At 42.0% G+C, this 26565-nt stretch overlaps 1 protein-coding gene across 1 annotated transcript in view; it reads right to left on the minus strand.

Annotated features, from left to right (window-relative positions):
• Positions 1-3701: 3701 nt before the first annotated feature.
• LOC148043647 (uncharacterized) overlaps positions 3702-26565 on the minus strand; it is a 51393-nt gene continuing 28529 nt past the window's right edge. Inside the window, 3 exon segments of the mRNA XM_087726089.1 lie at positions 3702-3785; positions 15692-16000; positions 16670-16799. Of these exon segments, the coding sequence (XP_087582215.1) occupies positions 3702-3785; positions 15692-16000; positions 16670-16799 (523 nt within the window).

Below are 26565 nucleotides of genomic sequence, written 5' to 3' on the forward strand. Positions count from 1 at the left end.
GCATGCACTCATTGGATTGTGCTCCGGAAAAGCTGAACTTCCAGGTTCTAGCGCATCTGCATCCCCGACAATCAGCTGGCTGGCCCATGTGTAGGCTGTTTTTTGGCACTGCCACATGTGCAAAAGTATCACACTCCAGAAAAGCCAAACACTGGGTTGTAGTGTGCATGTGCACCCAACAATCAGCTGGCTGGCACGCATGCACAGGCCAGTTTTCAGCACTTCTGTGTGCACAAAGAACAGCTGACTGTCAAATGTGGATTTGGGCCAGAAACTCAGAAGACCAACATGCAAGGCCGTGCTTGCTGGGCAACATGGTTTAATGTGCTACTTTTGGCATACATGCCATAGGTTTGCCATTATGACCATAGATCATCTAAAAGTGCAACCAATATAATTTCAGTCCCAAACCTAGTCTTGAATCATGACTGAAAGGGATCCAGATAATCCATTTCATCCAATGTCCTTTGAAACTGCTGTGCAACCATCTTTGAGACCACATTTTAGGGAAAAGGGAGAGCAATGGCTTCTTGAGGAGATGGCTCAAACAAAGCCTCCATAAGAGATAAAGAAACAACCCATTCAATCTAAGAATTCACCACTAGCAGAATGCACTCACATGACATAGTCTGGACCTCTATAACAAGCCAGTTAAATCTAAGGTTCAGGTGGCTGAGACTACAATGCTAAGGATCTTGTTCACCTCCTCAAGCCCAAGAGATTTAAACAGTTCCCAGGCATCTCCTCCAAACCTGCAACAGGGCCAAGGAAATCTGAGTGACTTTGACAGATACTGAACAAATTCTTCTGTACTTTCCTATAGGAGGTTCTCCAAGCTCCCTCTACCCAAGGAGGCATATGTCACCAAAATCAGGGCCATGAGTTGGCTATGTACAGGTGCAATAAGGGTAAAGTACTGGCACTTTGCCAACCTTAACACCATAAGATAGGCTTTAATAGAAGTTCTAACCTATGTCTATTACTAAATCTAAATCTTCAAAATAGAGCTCATTGAAAAAATGGTAGCTGTAGGCAATCACAACTGGCAATTGATTAGTATGGCAAGCAAATTAACGAGGGGACAGCAAGACATTTGCAGCTCTGACAAATGATTGTATGGCTATGACAAGAATAAACATGGAATAATGCAGAGATCCCCCCCCCCCTTTCCACCAAAAGGAATAATATAGACTATGTGGAATAACATGGATAAAATCTAGCTAGCTATCAGCTTATTTTTTTTGTCTATCTGCTTATGTATTTATAGCACAATATCAATCAATCAATCAACTGTATGGTCTGAATCAGAGGTGTCAAATTCAAGGCCCAGGGGCTGTATCTGGCCCATGCAGTGCTTAGATCTGGGCCAGAGGGCCACACTGGAAACAGCAAAGTCCTTCCCGTGCTGTCTCTGCCAGTGAAATGGACCTCACACAGTCCTCCTGAACTCTGTTTTCGGTGACAGAGGGTTGCAGGAAGCCATTGCAGCCAAAAATGTAACTGGTGAGGGCCACAGGTGGCACTTTCTAGCTCCATTTTTTCTGACAGAAGGTTGCAGGAGGCCGTCACAGCCAAAAACAGAGCTTGGGAGCCAGTTTTCACTAGCAGCATGCTTGGGCCACTACCGGTGAGGTTGAGCTGGTCATGCCTCCCCTGGCCATGCCCCCTGGACCCCCAAGGTCAAATATAACCCTCAATGAAATCGAGTTTGACACCCTGGTCTAAGTTATATTTGGGGAACCCTTGAGTTCAGGAAATATTCTTAATATTCTTAAAGTTTCTAGGTGTTTTTTCCCCCCACAATTGAGTCAGAGACTTAGTATGTGAGCAATAAAGTGTTCTTTATGTGTAAAATGTCAATTTCAAGCAAAGCAAGCTTATTTATTTCTAAGATGTGAATGTTAATTTTCTATGAAATGTAATTATAAATAATTGACTTTAAGAGCTTGAGTTTGACTCTATTTCCTTTTTCAGTTACTGTTACATATTGGTCTTGAAAAAGAAGTGAAGCATATAATGTTTATGCTTTTTAAAAACATAAAATAAAATTTCTTTCACCAGCAACATATCTAATGATGACATTAAAATGTAAATTGCAAAGAACATATATCACACAAGTAGGATGAAGAACATAATAGTACTGACAACCAACATGAGAACTAATTCATAACCTCCTGTCTAAATAAAGAATGTAGAGTAACACTGAGAATTCCCATGCTGTAAGTTTGGAAAATATAGTTAGCTTTTATAATAAATATTTATTTTAGATCTACTTTCTTCATCTGGCAACATCAGAAGTATCTTTACACACTCCCTTCAAGAAAAGTCCTATGCTTTTTCAGGCACAACTCTTGAGACAGTTTTCCTCCTTTAGAATAATGAATGTCTACGATGCAACATAAAAATAAATTAGGAAGCTATCCAGAGAAAATAAAAAGAAGGGTGTGGAATGAAGCCAACGCTTTTTCACTTGTCTCCTCATATCTGTAAAATCTTGACCTTCAGGGTTGCCTTTCCTGCCTTCAAAATCTAAATGACACCTCAGCTATAATCCTGATTGTAGCACAAGTTCAACCTGAAAAGCCTATCCACATAAAGTATTGTTGGAGAAATGAGAACTGGCAGTCTCATTCATTCTAAATAAGTCTAAACCATAGAATTACATTGTTTGTCTGCATTCCAGATTGCATTTAATAATTCTTTCGCTATTACCTGCAAGGAGTACCTATGGACAATGGCACAAGAATACTTTTCTTTTTTGCATTTTCACTGCTAATGAACAGTAAATAAGTTTTCAGAGTGGGTTTTTTTTACCCCCCCCCCATCAATCAACTTGATGGTCTAGTAGTATGAAGTGACCTTTTTATCGACATTTGAGAAGAAGATGGGAATAAGCAATGAAGGAAGTCTCTGTGGAACATGGCTCAAAAGCATTTATTGTTTTATTTTGCTTGCTTTAAGAGCAATAGAGACACATCTGGAGACCCTAACTAACTTCCTAAGGTCAAACTATAATTAAATGTCTACTCAATGCCCTCTCTCCACCAAGATATACATTGAAACAGCTAACATCCTATTACCATAAAGGGCACCTTCTGGTATGTTGTGTAGACCATTTGGGAGTGAATGGAACAGTGTTTGGAATACAAACAGTACCAAATTTTAATATAATTCTGTTAGTAGAAAGGATCTCCAATTCAAAGGAAGTCATGCTACTCTCTCTGAAACAATAATAAAACATTGATCAGAACTACTTTAATGCTGTTGTAATCCTAACTCTAAAAGCATGCCTCTGAAGTGATAGCTCTGCTGAGAAACTGTAGAACATAGCTTGCTGCCTTCTTGTCCTACATGTGGACCTTCCATATGGTCAACCACAATGGAAACATTAAAAGCCTATATACATACATACATCACACACACACACACACACACACACACACACACACACACACACATATAATGTTTGAGCTGTGGAGCCCTTGGTGCTCTCTGAACTTGTTTGCTTGCAGGCATTTCATTACCCAACTAGGAAATCTGCATTACTCTGATTACTAACAAAATCATCTAATCCTCCCAGGAGATGTAACATATCCACAGCTTCTCTTGCTGAAAATGTTTCTGGTGTATATATCTCCTGAACTATTAATAAAATTCTAATTGTGCACCCTGGTAGGAAGCTCTTAATCACCATAGTGATCTTAATTAGGATTGATTTGCTGTCCAGCTGAGAGTTCTTCCTTTGCAACAGGAGCTACTTGCTTGCCCACAAGTATGGCATAAATCTGAAATGGAGAAATTACAGCATCAGTCATAATAGTAAGACATGGAATGAAAGAAAGGAAAAACTTGGTAATCAATTTTTTTTCCTGTTGATAAAAAAATGTGTATTTCTTCTTTCTTTAAAAAGTATCCAAAAAGTATTATCTAGAACTGTGATGACAAATCTATGGCACACGTGCCCAAAGTGGCACACAGAGCCATGTTGCCTGACATGCACGGCATCACCCATTCTTCTTCCGGGTTTGTGGGGTGCATGTGCACTTGACAATTAGCTGGCCTTCATGTGTGAGGAAGTGCCGGAAACTGAGAAGCTGGTCTTCTATTTTCTGGCATGAGCATGCACTGCAGTCAGCTGATTATCTTGTGTTCATGCGTGCCAGTACCCAGAATACTTGCTGGCCAACATGCATGAGTGCGCCGGAAACCAGAATTTCATTTTCTGGCATGTGCATGCCCCCTGGGCAGGTCCTCTTCAACATTGCAGTCTCAACTAGCGCTTCGGCACTCAGTCCCAAAAAGGTTCGCCATCCCTGATCTAGAATATGAACCGTTCATTTATCAGATTTACACCTGACCAATATGAATGAGTTTAAAAAATCTGTAGTTATTTCCTGGGTAATCCTATTAGTAAAATATAAGTTAAATCAGAAGGTCTGAAGCAAGATCCATTTTCCTTTTTTCTGAATATTTATTCTTCGCATGAAGTTGTACTTCCCTAATGGTTTGCATTAATTTCTGAAGAACTTACAATTCATATTTTAGTAGCCAAAAAAATATTCATATGGGTATGAATATTGGTTAAATTTAAATGAAGTGAATTTACTTAAACTATAGTGTTTGAAATGCACATATGTTATTCACATAGTATAATTACATATTAAGAATTTCTTGAAGTATAATTCATAGGAATTATCTCCTTACTGCACAAGTATCTCAGGCATAGGATACATATATTATACCCATTAATTAACCCTTTTTCTGACAGCATGCTTAATTTTCCCTTTTTGGCTCATACCGTAGGCTGCAAATACCATAATTTGTGACAGATCTTTGGATTTGCCTAAGAAGATATGGATGTTCCACAATAGACCTACTTGCAATATCCAAAGCTAGCCCTCAACTTACTATAACTAAGGCTAACCTTGCTTTGAATGGTCAGACCTTGATATCCTTCATCTGCTCCATCGCCCACCAGAACAGTGAAGAAATCTGAAAACCAGGTGTAAGCACTATAGAACCTGCATGATAATTTTGAAAGAACATCCCCTTTGTGATTTTGTGCCCTCATGATGGTTATACTTTGGCATTCAGCTCAATATTGCCGATGTTATTAGCTAAGATGATGCAATATAGTGATGCTTTATCCCCCTCTAATGGTTACTAATAGGGACTCACGTGTATTCCTCATATTTATACCTTGATGTAGAGCAAGAATTCAAAGTCTGAACTTGATTTTTGTTTGGTGCAAATATGAGGTTACTTTTTCGTTAAATTTGCATTTTCCATACAAAAACACTCACTCTTTTTCAGTGACAGGAATTATATTTTCAATTAAAAGAGACCAGCTTTTTTCCTCATATCTAATATGATACTTAGTGACAACCTCATTTAAAAAAAAATAATTTAGTCTTCATGGACTACATATCAATGAGAGATGATATTCCAGTATGCGTATTGTGCTGGTAATGAAATATGATAAAAAAAAGTTTTCTTTAAAGATAAATTCATAGTAGTTTGTATAGCAAATAGCATTATAAACAGACCACTACATTACCCACCTTCACCAGAGTGAATAGATGAACAAGAACTAGATACAGAATAATAGAATGGCAGATTTGGCTCTTCCAATCCAAGCCCCTGCTCATGCAGGAAACTCTATACCGGTGGTTCCCAAACCTTTTCAGTCCACCAAGACTTGGTGCTACAAACTGATCCTCAGTGACCCCCACCCAGTGGTGGAATTAATTTTTTTTACTACCAGTTCTGTGGGCATGACTTGGTGAGCATGGCTGGGGGTCATGTGACTGGGCAGTTTGCACAATGGAAGGAAGATAGTAACAGTTGCACATTTATTCAAAATCCAATTTTAAAACATTTTTAGTTAATGTTAATTCAACAAAATTGTTGAACATGATCCAGTGATACCAGGTTTTCAAAGTCTGATAGTCATTTATCAAGAACCTTAGTAACTAGTAACTTAGTAAACTCAGTAAAATTTAGTAACTACTTCACTGTTCAGTAAATTCTGTGTAATACAGTACATGCTTGATCATTCACACACACACTGCTACCTTTCCCCCCCAAAATAACAGGGTGGGGTGGGGGTAGAGAAGCAAAAAGACTTTGCTCTGTGGTATCTGCCATTTTAGAAATGCTCATTACACTGCCCCACGTGATCAGTCTTTCCGTATTCCTCAATATATTGGTGCCCAGCAGCTGGTCAAAACCCTAGTAGTAATAATGGAGCTGTAGATGATACTATGGCAAAATACAAGCCTTGCAGCTCATGTATACTCATACAACATAAGAGTGATGCCATTATCCAGATTTATCTGTGGTAAAGGTCTCACTGTGCATAAATATCAAGATAGGAAGGGCACTTTATTTAAAAAACTGCAGTGTTTTGATTCCATTTGGTTATAAAACACCTTGTTTGACATACTGGAACATTTAGACTGCATTTTCTTCTAATATGGGACGTTGTTCTATCATAATTTTGTTTTGCCTTGCTTTTTCCTGTATGTGACAATATCCAACTTTAGACAGTAATTAGACCACTTTTTTATTTACCTTTTTAAAAAACAGTATATGTTGGAAATGCTTATCCCTTTTCCACAACCTCCCCTATATTTCAGCCTTCAATGACATTACTTTGCAACTCAAAGTTTGACAAACCACCCCAAGTGCCCTTCCTCCCACTCCTTGCTTTTTAAGGCCACCTCTACGAATGGAGCAAGGAGGCAGATGGGGGCTAGCCTCTCCCCCCCCCCTGCTGCATGTTTACCTGTGTTGCATTTCTAAGGTGGGAGGGGTGGAGATAGGCGAGAGTGGCGCATCATTGTGGAGCGGGTGCAAGAGGGATTGGGGGGGGGGTTCCATTGCACAGGCATGCTGCAGTGCAATCCTCACAGAGGCAGCTCGTAGCTCAGCCCCGGAAAGGGAGTCAGAAGTAAAACCATTTATAAAAGCATGACAGGCAGGCAGGCAGGCAGGCGTGCGCTCTTGTGCAGTGACATCGGACTTGCTGCGTAATGCAGTGCCAATTTCCAATCCCTGAAATGCAGACCCAAGGACAGCCCCGTTCAGTCCTGCATCTCTTCTCCATGCACAGCACATGCAGAGTTGTATCAGAGGAGAAATGCAGGCAAAAGGCTCTTCTTTCTCTGCCTCCCCTTTGCCCCCCATCTGACATGCTTGTATGCTTCCTGAATGAGCAAGCGAGTGCCCCCTGCCACCCCTTGCCTCTTAGCAACCTCCTGCCATTCCCCTGGCCTCTTAGCGCCCCCCCTGTCATCCCACCCCACCCCCAGGGGGCAGTACCACCCATTTTGGGAACCACTGCTCTACATTATGTGTCTTGCTATCATTACCCTGCCTGGTTGCTAGATATAGAGTCCTAGAAGTAGTATTTATTCATCAATTATGGGTGGTGCTCCAGTGCCAATCATCTTCCCACCAATCCTGGAAATGGAGTTAAATGTCAATAACAAAATATAATTCTTGTCAATTGAAGCCTAAATCAAAGGCTGTGTAGTGAAACAGGGATTCAAACTGGGACTAGAACAATTGTATTGAGATAGTTGTATTTCTCCTATTCCTATCCATCAGAAAGAAGGACAATTTATCATGCAGACTGTCAAGAATTAAACCAGTCAACTCCTCAGAATGCACCAGGGAGGACTTACAAGCTTCATTAGCCTATCTGATGAGATACAATTTCACACGTATAAAAATGAAACATATCCTTCAAATATTATTCTTAGTAATATCAAATGAGGTCACCATTTGGGAAAAGGTTTTCCAACTGATCACATGTAAAAATATTAATAAAGAGTGAATATACTTCCAGTATTTGCTAGCTCAGTCAGTATCACTGCTAAAAATATAAATATAAAGCCCTGACCTAAACAAGTAAAACTGCCATAGAAGAAACTTAAGTGTCAGATGGTAGGGAGATAAGTGCAAGTCTTCCAAAACAAAGAACTTTATAATAAAAAGAAAATTGATATTAATTGAAAATCATAGAGGGGAAATGAAAGCAAGGAATTTATTTAAATAATATGGGACTGGAATTCTAAAGCCAAAGGAAGAAAATGAAGATTTACACAATTGTATTTGCAAATAAAAATCAGTATGACAAAAAGAGGAAAAAAATGTTCAATTTTCAAAAGCTCACATTTCTGCCAAGAAAAATGGAAGGAAGAATATTGGCTGGGTATCATGGAGATACAGTTCCACCTTTGATTCAGAAAGCCAAGTTTTGTACCTATAAATTAAAATCCAGGAATCCAGGCTGGTATACACCTTGCCAGTGGTGGTCCTTGGGTAAAGAGCCCCCTGACAGTTCACTTACCTACCTGTTATAAATCCCTTGTTCCCACAGTGACATGGGAACCATTAGAGGAGGCAAGGAAGACAGCAACAAACAAGTACCAAGGAAATTTGTACACCCATGTACAAAGGATAAGACAGGTCCTGAGAAGCCAGTTAAACAAGAAGAATAGTATCCACACAATCAACACATATGCCCTACCAGTCTTCAGATGCCCTGTGAAATAGGAGAATGTGGAAAATGCCAGTGTGAAGACTTAGGAGCTCCTCACAATGTACAAAGTTTTCCATCCCAAGCCAAATACACAGAAACTATACACTAGCCAGAAAGAGGGTGAGTGGGATCTGATGTGTGTCAAAACTACTATCCTGGATGAAAGCCAAAGCATCCAGAAATACATCAAGTAAGATGTCACTCAAAAATGGGCTGCTGAGAGACTGCTGAAGCAGCAGCAAACATGGAAGGGAGATTAAGCAGAGGAAGTGCCATGGAAAGATAAGACCTTGCATGGGATGTACCATTGACAGAAAGCTGTGGTAGTTTGGCAGACAATGGAAAATCCTGATACTGGCTGGAAAGTACTGGACTAAAAACAACATTGGTCATACTAGCACAAAAACAGGAACTAAGCACTAGATCCATAGAAGCAGGGACCTATCACACATTATTTATTGTTGTTGTTGTAATAGTTCATGATTACTGTTCTATTCTGAAGAACTCCAGGGAGGTAATGACTGAAGCAAGGCAGAGGAACGTTGACTCTGTTTAATCAGTAACAGCTAGCAGGCAACATCAACAGTAGGAACCGGCAACAACAACATTCTGTCAGGCTGCTATTTATATAGAACAGCTGTCAACGGCTTAGCCAATGGCCCTTGTTTTAATTTCCCGGCCACTGACTGTCTAAGGCTCAGCCAATGGGAGGACAACCAGTGTGCATGCCCATGCAGCAGCATGTCCTCTGGGATGTAACAATTACCACTTGAATAAGAAGGAAGGAAGGAAGGAAGGAAGGGAGGGAAGGGAGGGAAGGGAGGGAAGGAAGGGAAGGAAGGAAGGAAGGAAGGAAGGAAGGAAGGAAGGAAGGAAGGAAGGAAGGAAGGAAGGAAGGAAGGAAACTTGTGCAGAAGGCAGAATAGAGTAAAACATTAAAAGACAAGCTGGGTGAATTCCAAGAATTAAGCTGCCTGATAGTAGAAGAAAGTTTTGCAGTTGTAGATACAGTGTCCAATAATAATACAATACAATACAATAATACAATACAATAATACAATATAATACAATATAATACAATACAATAGCAGAGTTGGAAGGGACCTTGGAGGTCTTCTAGTCCAACCCCCTGCCTAGGCAGGAAACCCTATACCATTCCAGACAAATGGCTATCCAACATCATCTTAAAGACTTCCAGTATTGGGGCATTCACAACTTCTGGAGGCAAGTTGTCCCATTGATTAATTGTTCTAACTGTCAGGAAATTTATCCTCAGTTCTAAGTTGCTTCTCTCTTTCATTAGTTTCCACCCACTGCTTCTTGTTCTACCTTCAGGTGCCTTGGAGAATAGTTTGACTCCCTCTTATTTGTGGAAACCCCTGAGATATTGGAACACTGCTATCATGTCTCCCCTAGTCCTTCTTTTCATTAAACTAGACATACCCAGTTCCTGCAACCATTCATACGTTTTAGTCTCCAGTCCCCTAATCATCTTTGTTGCTCTTCTCTGCACTCTTTCTAGAGTCTCCACATCTTTTGTACATTGTGGCGACCAGAACTGAATGCAGTATTCTAAGTGTGGCCTTACCAAGGCATTATAAAGTGGTATTAACACTTCATGTGATCTTGATTCTATCACTCTGTTTATGTAACCTAGAACTGTGTTGGCTTTTTTGGCAGCTGCTGCACACTGCTGACTCATATTTAAATGGTTGTTCACTAGGACTCCAAGATCCCTCTCACAGGTACTACTATTGAGGAAGGTACCACCTATACTGTACCTGTGCATTTTGTTTTTCTTGCCTAAATGTAGAACCTTTTCACCATTGAATTTCATTTTATTAGATAGTGCCTAATGTTCAAGTTTGTCAAGATCCTTCTGTATCTTAAGCCTGTCTTCTGGAGTGTTGGCTATTCCTGCCAGCTTGGTGTCATCTGCAAATTTGATGAGTTCCCCATGTATTCCGTCATCCAAATCATTGATGAAGATGTTGAAGAGTCCTGGGCCTAAAACAGAGCCTTGGGGTACTCCACTGCATACTTCCCTCCATGTAGATGCAGTTCCATTGAGGACTACACGTTGAGTGCGGTTGGTCAGTCAGTTACGAATCTATCTGGTGGTGATGTTGTCCAACCCACATTCTTCTACTTTATCTAGTAGTAGGTTATGGTCTACCTTATCAAATGCCTTACTGAAGTCCAAGTAAACTATATCGATGGCATTCCTCTGGTCCCCTAATTTTGTCATTTTGTCAAAGAATGCAATAAGATTAGTCTGGCATGATCTGTTTTTGAGAAACCCATGTTGGCTTTTGGCTATTACTTTGTTTACTTCTAGGTGTTAGCTAATTCGTTGCTTGATTATCTTTTCCAGAATCTTTCCTGGTATTGAGGTCAGGCTGATAGATCTATAGTTTCCAGGATCTATTTTTTTCTTTTTTTGAAGATGGGAACCACATCAGCTCTTTTCCACTCCTCTGGCAGTTCCCCAGTGCTCCAGAATCTCTGAAGGATATAGTTCAGTGGTTCTGAGATCTCATCTGCCAGTTCCTTCAGAACCCTGGGGTGTAATCTGTCTAGTCCTGGTGATTTGAACTCATCTAGGATAGACAGGTGCTCACTTACCATTTTCTTCCCTATTTCAATTTGTGTTCCTAATCTGATTTTTGTGGTGCTGGTTTTGATAGGTTGTACTGTTTTATCCCTTTGTGTAAAGACAGATGCAAAACATGAGTTAAATAGTTCTGCTTTCTCCCAGTTGCTTGTCACCTTCTTGCCACTTTCTCCCAGCAATGGATCAATTGTTTCCTTAACCTTTTTCTTGTTTTTAACATGTTAGAATAAGCTGTTTTTTTTTTTTACTTTTGTGGCAAGCCTTTCATCACTGTGAGCCTTAGCTTTCCTTACTTCATCTTTACAGACTCGGGCTATTTGCTGATATTCTGCCTTAGTTATGTCCCCCTCTTTCCACTTTTTATACTTAACTTTTTTGTGTTTCAATTTGTCAGAGAGTTCTTTATGCAGCAATGCTGGTTTCTTTTGGGAGCTGTTATTTTTCTTCTTCATTGGTATTGTGCTAGGCTGAGCTTTTGTAATCTCATTTTTCAAAATTTCCCAAACTTCTTGAGTTGTTTTCCCTTTGAGGATTCTCATCCATGGAATTCTTCCCAAGCTCTCTCTAAGTTTATTGAAATTAGCTCTCTTAAAATCCAAGACTCTAGTTTGACTTTGTTCTACTACTTATTTTTGCATAATGTTGAATTCCAATATTGCATGGTCACTTGCCCCCAAGGTCCTGTGGCTTCAACACCTTCTATCATTTCCTCTCTGTTAGTGAGAATTAAGTCTAATATGGCCAATCCCCTTGTTCCCTTCTCTACTTTTTGGGAAACAAAGTTGTCTGCTAGGTTCGTTAGGAACCTGTTGGATCTTCCACTTGGTGCAGAGTTTGTTTCCCAGTTGATCTCAGGGTAGTTAAAATCTCCCATTACTATTGTGGTGTGCTTCCTACATACCTTAGTTAGCTGACTAGCAAAAAGGTCATCTACTTCCTCTGCTTGGTTGGGTGGCCTCTAGTATAAACCTATGGCAATGTCGTTCCCCCCCTCAACCTTTAATATTGACCCAAATGCATTCAAGATAGTTCTCATCATTTTGTGCTCTATTTCTGTAGAGATGTAGTTATTTCTTATATATAGGGCAACTCCACCTCCTCTTTTATTTGGTCTATTTCTTTTAAATAATTTAAATCCTTCTAGCTGTATGTTCCATTTGTGGGTTTCATCCCACCAAGTTTCTATAATAGCAATAATATCGTATCTGCCCTCTTTTACTTGAATTTATAATTCACCCTGTTTATTCCTCATATTCTGAGCATTGGTATATAGAGATTTGAGTCCATTTTGATTGATCCTGTGTTTACTGTCTACATAACCTGTGTTATTCCTGACTGCCCCTATTTTCTTGCCACTTGTATGATTCATGCACATGGTATGGGTTTAGGTTAGGTTTATTCAACTTGTATGCCGCCCTATTCCCGAGAGACTCAGGGTGGCGAACAACCATGGGGGAAGGGCTACAAAAAACAACAATTACAGACAAACAAATTAAAATATAACAACAGTCGCAACATTCGAATGGGGCCTGAAGATTCTTCAGCCCCAGGCCTGCCGGAACAACCAGGTCTTAGTGGCTTTGTGGAAAGCCAGAAGGGTGGTGAGGGTCCTGATCTCAATGGGGAGATCGTTCCAGAGGGCTGGAGCAGCCACAGAGAAGGCCCTCCCCTGAGGAGTTGCCAGCCAACACTGGCTGGTAGATGGAATTCGGAGGAGGCCTAGTCTGTGGGATCTAATAGGTCATAGGGAAGTAATTGGCAGGAGGCGGTCTCTCAAGTACCCAGGTCCAATACCATGTAGGGCTTTAAAAGTAATGACTAGCACCTTGAAGTGTGTCCGGAGCGTAATTGGCAGCCAGTGCAGCTCGCGGAGGATAGGTGTAATGTGGGTGTACCGAGGTGCACCCACTACCGCTCGTGCAGCTGCATTCTGGACCAGCTGAAGTCTCTGAATACTCTTCAAGGGCAGCCCCATGTAGAGCGCATTACAGTAGTCCATGACACTCACTATTAAATGCTTGCTTTTGCTTGACAGCAGGAGTGATAATCTTACCCACACAAACATCTATGCTACATGCACTGATAACCCTGTGAGTTTTAGATTGCTGGGTACAGAAATGTTCTGTATCAATTAATCATCTGTCCCCACTGTTCAGTTTAAATGTTTCACCCAGAAAATATGTGAATTTAATGCCAAGTAACTCAGTCCCTTTCTTGGAAGGGTGCAAACCCTCTCTTTTGTACAGTTTTTCATTGGACCAGCTGCAGGCATCATGACTAATAAAACCAAAGCCTTCCCTTTTACACCACTCCTTTAGCTACACATTAAACTCTACTACACGCTGGCCCTTCGCTTTTTGTTCCTTATATGCTGGTAAAACCTCTGAAAAGATAAGCCTACAACCTACACTACTAAGTTCATACCCCAAGCTCTAGAAATCATTCTTCACAAAATGTACATCTTTTTGGGACAGATCATTTGTGCCAAGATGTATAATAGCATCAATGTCACAGTGCTTAATTGCATTCTTGACTATCTTAAGAATACGCCTCTTGTCTCTGCTGGCAGTAGTACCTGGCAGACACCTGAACTCTTTTAAAACCTCCATATCCTTTCCTAAATTTACATCCCTTACAATTGAATCACCAACCAGAAGGTGACTTCTCTTTTTACATACCTTGATCTTCTTGTGCAACTGATGTGTGATACCTGGGTACCCATTTTGCCTTTCCAAAGAAAGTTTTTCATTTTGGACCACGATCCTGTGCTTATTTGAGTCCAAACTCTGAACTCTTAAAAAACATAATCACAAAGATAATTTTGACATATGAATGATTTTATGTGAGTCTTAGTAACATGACTTGCTATCCTTTCGTATGAAAATGCTAAACAGAATTTCATCTTTCTGTCAGCCCTTCTTCATTCAAAAATCAGAAAAGAAGACCACAGGACTCCATTGGTAGAAATCAAGTGTACTTTTACTAATTAATAATGAATAGAAGCAAAGCTAAGCTAAGTCTGGATGGAATGCTGGTCCGTTGGCCTTGGTGGGAAACACTCCTCCTCCACATGCGCAGTAAGGTGGACAGTTCAAAATCTAGAATCTTCCTCCAGCACAACAATGAGTCCCCTCCCAAATACCATGCCCCCTCCCCGTTTCAATGGCAGCCGAAGCAGTAGCAAAGCAGAGGCTGACATCTGGCCCTCCTCCAGAAAAAGGCGGTCAGACCTGGAAAACGACAAAGCACAAACAAACAGACGAACAACAAGAAACGTAAAAGGAAAAAAAGGGGAGGGAGAGAGAAAATGTCAGGAAGTAGGCCAAACTAGGGTTTGTCAGGATAAGCAGAATAGAACTGACGGAGCAATTTAGGGGCCCAGACATGGGACTTGTCCACCCATTCGGTATGAGAAGGGGGGAAATGCTTCCAAGCCACCAGGTACTGAATACGATTCCGCAGTCTACGGGAGTCCAAAATTTCGCCAATCTCGAAATGTTGTTCACCATCAATCAACAGCGGGGCGGGCGGTGAAGGAACAGGTGGACGTAAAGACAAAAAGCGAACAGGTTTTATGAGGTTAACATGAAAAACAGGATAGACTCGGTTGAGGTGTTTAGGCAGCTGCAGCCGAACGGAAACAGGATTGATGACCTTGATAATAGGAAATGGGCCAACATACTTAGGCCCCAACTTTTTGGACTTCTGGGGAGTCTGAAGAAACTTGGTGGACAGATAAACCTGATCACCCACTTTGTAATCAGATGGCTTAGTCCGTTTCTTATCAGCCTGTTTCTTATGTGCGCGATGCGCAGCGTCCAAAGTTTGGAGTGCCAAAGGCCAAACGTGCCGAAGGCGATCACTCCACTCAGAGAGAGACGAGACTTGCGGCTGCTCACGAGGAACCTCAGTAATAGGTACAAAATCCTGGCCATACACCACCCGGAAAGGGGTGAAACCAGTGCTGCTATGCACAGAATGATTATAAGCCACCTCCGCGTGTGGCAACAAGTCCACTCAATCATCTTGCTGGTAGTGATGAAACAACGTAAATATTGCTCCAGAACAGAATTAGTCCTCTCACAAGCCCCATTAGTCTGAGGGTGGTGGGCAGAGCTTAAGCCCTGGGCGGAGCCAATCCGCTTAAGAAACTCCCTCCAGAACATGGAGGTGAACTGCACACCCCTATACGAAATGATGCGGTCAGGCACCCCATGTAAGTGGTAAATGTGGGAGATGAACATCTTAGCGAGAGTCTTAGCAGATGGAATCTTGGAACAAGGGATGAAGTGGACTTGCTTGGAGAACAGGTCAGTAACCACCCAGATAATGGCATGCCCCTGGCTCTCAGGGAGATCGACAATGAAGTCCATAGAGATATCCTTCCATGGGGCGACAGGGCGAGCTACAGTCTGGAGTAAACCCCGTGGCTTCCCCGGTGGGCGTTTAGCAGCAGCACAAACGGGACAACTGGCTACATAAAGTTCAATGTCCTTTTTCAAAGAAGGCCACCAAAACTGCCTTTTCACGAGATGCAGCGTCTTCACGAAACCAAAATGTCCCGCCATCCGGGAATCATGAGCTCGTTGAAGAACCAGTAGACGAAGACATGCAGGAACGTAAAGTTTCGCTCCAATCCATGGCAAGTCATCCCTCATGGTACATTCGCTTATATGCTGCTGGAACCATTCATCATGAGCGAGGGCGTTCTTGAAATTGGAAAGGAAATCCTGGGACATCTCCACTTTAGAATGTGCCTGATGTCTAGTAACCACTGGAACAGTGAGGCTTGACATGGGAATGACCGCCTGGACCACGCTGAGCTTAGAACAGTTGTACTGAGGAAGCCAGGATAAAGCATCAGCCATGAAGTTCTTCCCTCCCGGAATGTATTTCAGGGTGAAATTAAAACGATTGAAATGCTGAGCCCAGCGCATCTGCTTAGGAGAAAGTTTCCTGGGAGTCCTCAAAGCTTCCAAATTCTTATGGTCAGTCCACACCTCGAACGGGTGCTTAGCGCCTTCCAGAAAATGGCGCCATGTGGCCAAAGCCCAACAAACAGCAAATGCCTCTTTCTCCCAGATAGCCCAACGTCTCTCTGTGTCAGTTAGTTTGCGAGAGGTGTATGCGCAGGGTTGCAAGTTACCTTGATTATTGGCCTGAAGCAACATGGCCCCCACCGCCACGTCGCTGGCATCAGCTTGAACCACAAATGGCGCTTCCATGTCCGGGTGCTTGAGGACCAGTTCCTCGGCAAAAAGTCATTTTAACTTCTCAAAGGCAGCTTGACATTCCATGGTCCAATCCAATGGCTTGCTAGGCCTGGGTTTCGGCCCACCTTTAGACTTCAACAGGTTAGTAATGGGAAGAGCTATCTTAGCAAAAGAAGGGATGAACTGGCGATAGAAATTGGCAAATCCCAAAAATTTCTGCAACTGCCTGCGTGTACGAGAGGCCTCCCACTCGGTGACTGCTTTGACTTTACCAGGGTCCATCTCCACACCTACGTGGGAGATACGGTAGCCCAAGTAGTCAACCTTCTCTTGATGGAATTCACATTTGGACAACTTGGCGTAAAGCTCCGCAGCTCGAAGCTTCTTCAGCACAGTATGAACCAGCTTTACATGTTCCTCACGTCTTTGCGTGTAAATAAGGATATCGTCTAAATATACGATAACGCCTTTGTAAAGATGGTCATGTAACACCTCATTAATCAATTGCATGAAGACCGCAGGTGCCCCTTGCAGGCCAAATGGCATCACACGGAACTGGAAACAGCCAAGGGGGCAGTTGAAAGCTATTTTCCACTCGTCCCACTCTTTAATACGGACTCTATAGTATGCCTCCCTCAAGTCCAGTTTAGTAAAAATTGCCCAGTTGGGCCAGCATGTCCTTCATCAGTGGTAATGGGTACAAGTTTTGGGCAGAGATAGCATTCAAATTTTTAAAATTCACACATAATCTGAGAGAGCCATCTTTCTTTTCTCTGAATAGCACAGGAGCTGCTACCTTGGGTCTAGCTGGTTCAATGAAACCCCTTTCCAAGTTCTTGTCAATGAATCTTCTCATTTCCTCCATCTCTCTAGGAGACATAGAATATATCTGGGGCTTGGGAAGTGTCACTCCAGGCAAAATATCAATGGTGCAATCAGTGAGTCTGTGGGGGGGAAGCTTATCAGAAGATTTCTCACTAAATACTCCTCTCAGATCCCAATTTTCTCTTCCCCTTCGTGATTTAGTGATTTTTAGTGATTTTATTGACATTTGTAGGCCGCCCTTTTCCCTGAGGGGACTCAGGGCGGCTCACATAAAATCGGGGAAGGGGAAATACAGACAATAACAAAGACCCATATAATAAAAACAGTAACCAACATGCATTCATCATTCGGGAGGGGCAACTATCTTCATCCCCAGGCCTGACGGGCTAGCCAGTTCTTCAAGGCTGTGCGGAAGGCCTGGACGGTGGTGAGGGCACGAATCTCCACGGGGAGTTCGTTCCAAAGGGTCGGGGCGACTACTGAGAAGGCCCTCCTCCTTGTAGTTGCCAGCCGACACTGGCTGGCCGATGGAATACGGAGGAGGCCCAATCTGTGTGATCTTATTGGTCGCAGGGAGGTAATTGGCAGAAGGCGGTCTCTCAAGTATCCAGATCCACTACCATGTAGGGCTTTATGGGTGATTAACAGCACCTTGAAGCGCATCCGGAAATCGACAGGTAGCCAGCGCAGCTCGCGGAGGATAGGTGTAATGTGGGTGAACCGCGGTGCACCCACAATCGCTCGCGCAGCTGCGTTCTGTACCAGCTGAAGACGCCGGATGCTCTTCAAGGGCAGCCCCATGTAGAGCACATTGCAGTATTCCAGCCTAGAGGTCACGAGGGCCCGAGTGACTGTTGTGAGTGCCTCCCGATTCAGGTAGGGTCGCAACTGGCGCACCAGGCGTACCTGGGCGAATGCCCCCCTAGCCACAGCCGTCAAATGGTGGTCGAATGATAGCTGTGGATCTAGGAGGACTCCCAAGTTGCGGACCCTCTCTGAGGGGTATAGAGTTTGACCCCCCAGCCTGAGAGATGGAATATTGGTGGGATCCTTGGGAGGGAAACACAACAGCCACTCGGTCTTTTCTGGGTTGAGCACAAGCTTGTTAGCCCTCATCCAGTCCATAACCGCCTCCAGGCCCCGGTTCATCACGTCTGCCGCTTCATTGAGTTGGCACGGGGCGGACAGATACAGTTGAGTATCGTCCGCATATTGATGGTATCTGATCCCGTGCCTGCGGATGATCTCTCCCAGCGGTTTCATGTAGATGTTGAATAGTAGGGGGGATAAGACCGAACCCTGAGGCACCCCATATGTTAGGGGCCTAGGGGACGATCTCTGCCCCCCCACTAACACCGACTGCGACCTGTCCGAGAGGTAGGAAGAGAACCACCGCAACACGGTGCCTCCCACCCCCACCTCCCGCAGTCGTCGCAGAAGGATACCATGGTCGATGGTATCGAAAGCCGCTGAGAGGTCAAGGAGAACCAGGATGGAGGAGTGTCCTCCATCTCTGGCTCTCCAGAGATCATCGGTCAATGCGACCAAAGCGGTTTCAGTGCTGTAACCGGGTCTGAAGCCTGACTGGAAGGGGTCGAGATAGGATTCGATCCTCTCCTGTCCTCTGGCTGCCAAAGTGGGGTTAGAATCAGCAGGGTCTGGGGTCTCAACCTCCCTTTCAGGGGGCGCTCTAGTGCGAATGCATAACCACCCGTTCCTCCAGTTAATGCGAGGGTTCCATTTACGAAGCCAGGGGAGTCCTAAAATAAGGGACCGGTCCATTCCAGGTGCCACAATAAAAGTGATTAATTCTTGATGGGACCCCATCTTTATTTCTAAGGGCTCAGTAGAAAAATGAGCAGGGGCCCCTCCCGCAATAGAACCATCAATTTGGCAAAAAACAATAGGGGTTTTTAAAGTCCTCAATTTCAAGCCCAGTTTTTCCACCATTGCTGGACTTATCATACAGCGAGAACAGCCTGAATCCAGCAGAGCTAAAAGCTTTTCAGTCTCGCCAGCAGGTAGCACCCTTAGTTCAATAGGGATAAGCATGGGGCCTTTGTTTGAACTCACCCAACGATGCGGTCGTCATCTGATTCATCAGACGAGTTGGAGCTAATGTCTCCCTCCTCCGGCTGGAATTGCTGGGGGACATTTTCAGTGGCGCACACAGCCTCCCTCTTCTTGTTTAGGGCCTTACTTGCTCTCTCCTCTCTTCTGGGAGGGGGTGGAGCGGTCTGAGCCATTTTAACGCGGCAATTCATGGCGCGATGGCCTTCCTTTCCACAGCGGAAGCACGTGAAAGGCTTGGCTTTGCCAGCAAAGCTTCCCTTCCCTTCACTTCTGGCGCGGAAGGGGGCTTTTTGATCCGGTGGGCATGGGGCGACTTCTCCGTTTCTCCCTCTTTCATGCCTTGAAGTCTGGCCAAGTCTAACTCAACATCTGCTGCTTGTTCATGCCAAGCAGTCACCCGATGGGGAAGGTGTCTGTTGACGCACTGCTGGTAAATTTTTTCATTTAATCCCCCAGCGAACTGATCCAACAAAGCGTCTTCTGACCATCCCCTCATATAGGCTGACAACTGTTGAAACTCTTGAATATAATCTGCCACCGGTCTATTTCCCTGCTTCAGGACCATAAATTTCACCCTCCCGCGTTTCTCAATCAGCGGGTCATCAAACCTCCTCTTCATTGCAGCCATAAAGTCATTAAAATTCCTCAGGAGAGGGGAATTACATTGGTGTAGGCCCACCATCCATTCGGCCGCTTTTTTCTCCAATGACAGTAAAACCATCCTCACTTTCATATCATCAGTTTCTAAATCCAGACCATAAATCTCCATATAGTTCCAGACCTGTATGATAAACAACCCTAAACTCTTGGGATCACCATCATATTTTACTGTTAAGGGAGGGACTTTTGCCATTCGGCGTCGCCTGCCCCCCCCCCTACTCTTTGAGCGGCCCTAGTTGGGGGGGGAGGCTGGTTCTGGGTTTCCTTGCTCCCAACCCCCCTCGGCTTCTTCACCCTCCCTTAACCTGTGCATGGAGTACCTTTGCTCAAACTCTTCAGCTTGCTCCCTTTCCGCTGCTCTTCCACGGCTTTTGTGTTTGGACCAAGCTTCCTCGAGGAGCCTCATGGCGTGGGACAATTTGTAATCCTCTTCCCCAGCATCACCCCATTCCGCTGATTTTTTTTGTCTACTTCTTGTGACTCCCGCATCCAACTCCTCCGACTCCTCTTTTTGTCCCACACCCAAAGTCCATCGGGGACGAACAGTAGGCTCTTCCACCCTTAGACCAGCCAGCCTTTCAGTTAAAGATGGTTCTGCCGCTGCCCCTTCAGTTTCATTCATTCATTTTTTCATTTATTTCATTTGTATGCTGCCCTTTTCCCCGAGGGGGACTCAGGGCGGCCACAAGTTGAGCAAGGGAAAGGGGATAGAAACAGTTTGACACCAACACAAAACAATACATAATTTAAAAGCGCAACAATCATACCATTCGAGATAGGGGCAACGGTTGTTTAGCCCCAGGCCTGTCGGAACAGCCAGGTTTTAAGGGCTTTGCGGAAGGCCTGGAAGGTGGTGAGGGTGCGAATCTCCATGGGGAGTTCGTTCCAGAGGGTCGGAGCAGCCACAGAGAAGGCCCTCCTCTGAGTAGTCGCCAGTCGACACTGGCCGGCAGATGGAATTCGGAGGAGGCCTACTCTGTGGGATCTAATCGGCTTGGTGGAGGTAATTGGCAGCAGGCGGTCTCTCAAGTACGAGTCTCAAGTGTTCCTCTTGAACACTCACATGCAAAGACATTCTTTTTCTTCTTGTGAGGACACCCCCCTTGGTAGGTTGTAGCTCCGGGTGGGGTGGAGGTGAGACTTAGCTTAAATTGTCAGCCATTCTTCATTCAAAAATCAGGAAAGAAGACCACAGGATTCCATTGGTAGAAATCAAGTGTACTTTTACTAATTAATAATGAATAGAAGCGAAGCTAAAGTAAGTCTGGTTATTTAGGCGCGAAAGCGAATAATATATTGTATAATTCATTCCCCTCCCCTTGGCATCCTGTGTACAGTCCAATCATAATTCTCCCAAATGTCAGGTGTGAGATAACTTTGAAAGCCATCACCAGGATGGAACGCTGGTCCGTTGGCCTTGGCGGGAAACACTCCTCCTCCACATGCGCAGTAAGGTGGACAGTTCAAAATCTAGAATCTTCCTCCAGCACAACAATGAGTCCCTTCCCAAATACCATGCCCCCCCTCCCCGTTTCAATGGCAGCCGAAGCAGTAGCAAAGCGGAGGCTGACACTTTCTACCAAATGAAGTGATGTTTGATTTTTAAAGGCAAAATACAAATGTGACAGAGATTACTAAGAATATTTTTATTTTATAGGGCAGTGCAGCACTTGAGAAATTATTTGGAAAATGTGCTTTGAGACTTAGTATTGCATATCTATCAGAAACTCTTCAAAGCAGTTACATCTTTTTCTGCAGTTGTACAGATGCCAGAGCAACCTAGAAAATGCTCTAAGTCGTGTGGAACAGCCGAGGTGGCGCAGTGGTTAGGGTGCAGTACTGCAGGCCACTTCAGCTGACTACTATCTGCAGTTCAGCGATTCAAATCTCACCGGCTCAAGGTTGACTCAGCCTTCCATCCTTCCGAAGTGGGTGAAATGAGGACCCAGACTGTGGGGGCAATATGCTGACTCTGTAAACCGCTTAGAGAGGGCTGAAAGCCCTATGAAGCGGTATATAAGTCTAACTGCTATTGCTATTTCTATTTCTCAAACCTGTCAACTTTAAGATGTGTGGATTTCAATTCTCACAACTTCCCAGCTAGCTTCAACTTCATTCTGAGTTGAAATCCATGAAACTTAAAGTTGCCAGATTTGAGAAATACAAGTAGCATGAAGTTGATATGTTCATATCCCTACGCATTTTGGAAACAAATATAAAAGAATGCAATCCTACTCTTGTAAATTTTGAAAGAGATCTGTGGCAAGTTCTGAAAGGGATTGAGATTTTTTGAAACATACAAATAAAGAAATAAATAATAAATTGTTAAAATAATAAGGGACCTGAAGAAAGAAAATGGTAAACTGCCTTAAGGCTTTATCATCTCAGAAAGGCTGAAGTAACAAATTTATTCCATTACAGGTCTAATTTTGGAGAATCAGCCACCTTAAAAAGATTGCTTATAAATTGTGATATTAGGCTAGTCTGATTCAATGGCAGAATAACATAAGTTTACCATATAAGTCAGTGTAACAGTAATAACCAGTACCAATGTTTAGATGGTATACTATGGCTCCATTGCTACCTTTTCAGAATCCTTGGTTAACATTTAAGAAAGTAATGGCCTAGCCCACCTGTAGTTCAGTAGACAATATAATGATTCTGAATGTCCTTGTATCTAAAATTATTTCCCTTACAAACTTCTCTGTTAATAATCATATTGTGTATTATTTTAATTTATTGCAAGCAGGAGGGCCAGCTGTGCATGTTTGAAAAGCAATGCTCAATAAATACATAGTGCATTACTATTCCTCAAAATATTTTGGATACCATGTGGCCTCTGGCCCATTCTTAGTGGAAGGTGGCCAAAAGCCAATGCTTTATTATGTTGTACTCAAATGATCAATTTTAGTAACAATTTTAGTAACACTGGCTAGGTTGCTTCTAAAGTATGTCAGGCCATTGCTATGTAAAGCTTGACTTGTAGCTATCAAGAAGAATATATTTTACATCACTCCAGAACAGGGCTGTAATCATATAATACAGAAACAGTACCAGATTTTGGAGTCCTGGGCACATGCACCTTGATAAGCCCCCCATATCCTCAATCAATCCACTTTGTCCTGAATGCAGCAAGCTGTTCATTTGTTCAGTCTTCAGTGCACCCAAGGAAAATGACAAAGGAGATATGCTATTGTTGTTGCTTTTGCTATTAAAGGTAAAGGTTTTCCGTGCTAATAAAGGTAAGGGTAAAGTTTCCCCCTGTCCAGTTGTGTTCAACTCTAGAAGCCATTGGTCATCTCCATTTTTCAGCCTTTCTTGACCAACATTGTCCAAAGACATTTCCATGGTCATGTGACCAGCATAACTATATGCTGAGTTCCATAGAATGTGGTTACCTTCCCACTGAAATAGTACCTATTTATCTGCTCGCATTTATATGGTTTCAAACTGCTGGATTGGCAAGTGCTGAAGCAAGAAACAAGTGCTCACTACCTCACATAATGCTCGGGTCTTGAACTTGGACTGTGAACTTTCCTGATGGCAAACTCAGTGTCTTTAAATGTTAAACCATCATGTCCCATTGCTTCTATTACTATGGACATAGTAATTAATAATTCTATTAATTATAATTATCCTCGTGCAAGAAGATTGCACAAACTGATTATAAACAATGACATATCACAAAAATAATTCACTGGAACATCTGTAAAAATTATCATGTACCAGTAATGAAAAATTGATGGAATCAGAGTTGAAAAAGTAGTCGAGAATGAACAGGTTAAAATATTATGTACATATGCATGTTTTAATTTTTAATAAACTCATTTCTATATAAGAAATAATTTGTAAAATGCAACAGAAGTAATTTGTTCAATATTTAAATTAAATAATATTGGATAAAATTCTAAGCAAACAAATAAACTTAAACATAACTGCAGGACATATTGAGTGAACTACAAAATTAGGCCATGCTTTGAATTCAAAATGAAGTGGCTATGTTGAAAGTTAACATTTTTTACAAATAAATATGCTAAATTTAAATACAGCAAATGTCTTTGTTTCATTTCTCAGATTGTTTTTTCTTACTATGTATAGAAATGAAGTTATTAAAATAAAATTTCACAAGCAATTCATAGATTGACTGCATATCAAGTAGGAGGCTATTCTTCCCTCTATCCCTTCAGCAATAAGAAACACGTTGTAAATGTTATTTCAAATATTAAAAAGTTGCTGCTCACATAACTGAGCCCATGTTTTAAAAATAAGTTGACAAGTTAAATTCATAATAGATAAAATCTATAAAACTAAAACATTTAAAGTGTAAAATGAATAATCATAGTGCATATGAAATATAAGCAATATATATCTTGATTTCGGAGCAACAATGATGTAGATAAGTGAGCGGCCACATATCATGTAGTAAAAAAGTGTAAGTCAATAGAAAGAAGGCTCTACAACATAAATAGAAAAAGGCTCTACAACATAAATATAATGCTACATTATAATCAGCAGGATTTGCAGCAGTTAAGGGATAAATGACATTAGCACATCTTGGCATTATAAAGCAAGTCCCATCTCTTTCATGTGTTGTAAAAACACAAGTACATATGAAAGGGACCTACTGTAATGTTACACAAAAGTAGCACGTTTTTGCACATTCTTAGCTTTGATACCAAACTAGACAACCCCAGTGGGTTATCATTTCGGAGATACATCTTTTCCTAGACAAAGAAAAAGAATGACCATGGGAGAGCAAATGGCAGTGGGAGTGAGAGCAACTTCTAACAAATTATCCTTCCAATTTTTCCACCGAGTTTTCTTGTGGGATCCTGGCAAGGAACATTGAAAGAATAAACTTATGATTTATGTTTTGATGATTAGAAAAGGAAAGAGAATACAAAAAAAGAGGATATAATTTTAGAAAGAGAAGTTAAAATATAATGGTACTTATAACTGCTAGGAAGACTATTGGAAAGTACTGCTTTGTGTCTTTATATCTTTTTTTATATCTTGCTCTTTCTTTTCCTATTTTCTTCTATTTTTATTTCTTATTGCACTTTTACCTTTTATGTTCTCTATTCTTCATTTTTTCTGGTCCAATTTAGTTCTTACTATTGTTTTTAAAACTTTTAATACAAGTTATATGAAAATCAACCAACCAACCAATTTGAAGAGCCGAGGTGGCGCAGTGGTTAAATGCAGCACTGCAGGCTACTTCAGCTGACAGCAGTTCTGCAGTTCGGCTGTTCAAATCTCACCGGCTCAAGGTTGACTCAGCCTTCCATCCTTCCGAGGTGGGTGAAATGAGGACCCAGACTGTGGGGGCGATATGCTGACTCTGTAAACCACTTAGAGAGGGCTGAAAGCCCTATGAAGCGGTATATAAGTCTAACTGCTATTGCTATTGCTATTGCTATTGCTATTGAAGTTAATAAAAACCAAGTTCTGGAGGTTATTTAACAATCACTATATAATCACTTTGGTAAGGAGGATTTCAGCTTTGATGACCATTTCTCAACTATGGTTGTGTTATTAAATTTAGTAAAGTATATCTGAAAGCCTTCAATAATAATGTTATCAGCATGGTATTAATTGAGTTTTATGTGCAAGGAAGGTCTCTTTCCCCCCCCCCACAAATGTTCATGGGAAATCATTGATAGAATGCCAGAGTCCCACTGTGAGGTGAAACAATCTATAGCTCAGCGAATCCTGTCTAGCTTTTAATCTATACTAGACATAAATATGACACAAATTAATTTATTCCCCTTGATTTTAGTATTAGAAGTGAATAAAACCAAATGGAGTAAGGGGAATAAATATATATTCTATTTCATTTTCTATTTCATGTAGTCACAGATGCACCAAATTTATTTGAAGTGCAAATTTGAATAGCTAGAAAACTTTGGGTATAAAACTGATAGATAAAATAACTATTAAATAAGGCAGAACTTAGCAACACAGGCTTACCAGAATAGAATTATCTTCACCCACTTCAAGAAGAGGTCCAGCACTTTACCTAAATACAATTCTATTATATTAGAATTTTAAACTCCTTAAACATTTCTGTCAAATTGTTCATAATTCATACAAAGTCATAAATAAAAGCAAAGAATTCAACAATCTGTTATACGTTAAGACTTGCTGTATATTTTTACTTATTTTCAAAATAAGCATTTCCCTATTATCAGTTGTGAATCAGGAGGAGGAGGAATAAGAGTAGGAGGAGGAGAACACCACTATGCTGTATAGCATAGATATGACCTAAAGTATTAGTGTGACTCAACTTGCATAGCATCTCTGACCTGCTCTCGAGTTGCCATAGGAAAAGGGGGAATGGAAAACAGATGAAATGGCACAGCAAAAGACAGGTGGACAGATGCACATTTCAGACTTATCTTTCTCAAGGCTGTATCCCAGAGTTACTTACAGCAGCTGGAGGGGAGTGACCTCTACAACCTGTGAAATTGTCCCGTTGGCCGAATGTGATTGATGACGCATCCCGGGGAGAGGGGGGAAACAAGGTCATGATTGGTCCATAAATTACTTGGGGTCAGAGCTGGCTTCATTTGGGAATCTGCCGACATGAAGCTTCTAATAAATAACTGGATATCATTAGAAGCTTGGTTCGA

Source organism: Thamnophis sirtalis, unplaced genomic scaffold, assembly GCF_051295495.1.
Source record: "Thamnophis sirtalis isolate CommonGarterSnake01/CBP01778 unplaced genomic scaffold, rThaSir2_p1.2 scaffold_11, whole genome shotgun sequence".
NCBI classification, from domain to species: domain Eukaryota; kingdom Metazoa; phylum Chordata; class Lepidosauria; order Squamata; family Natricidae; genus Thamnophis; species Thamnophis sirtalis.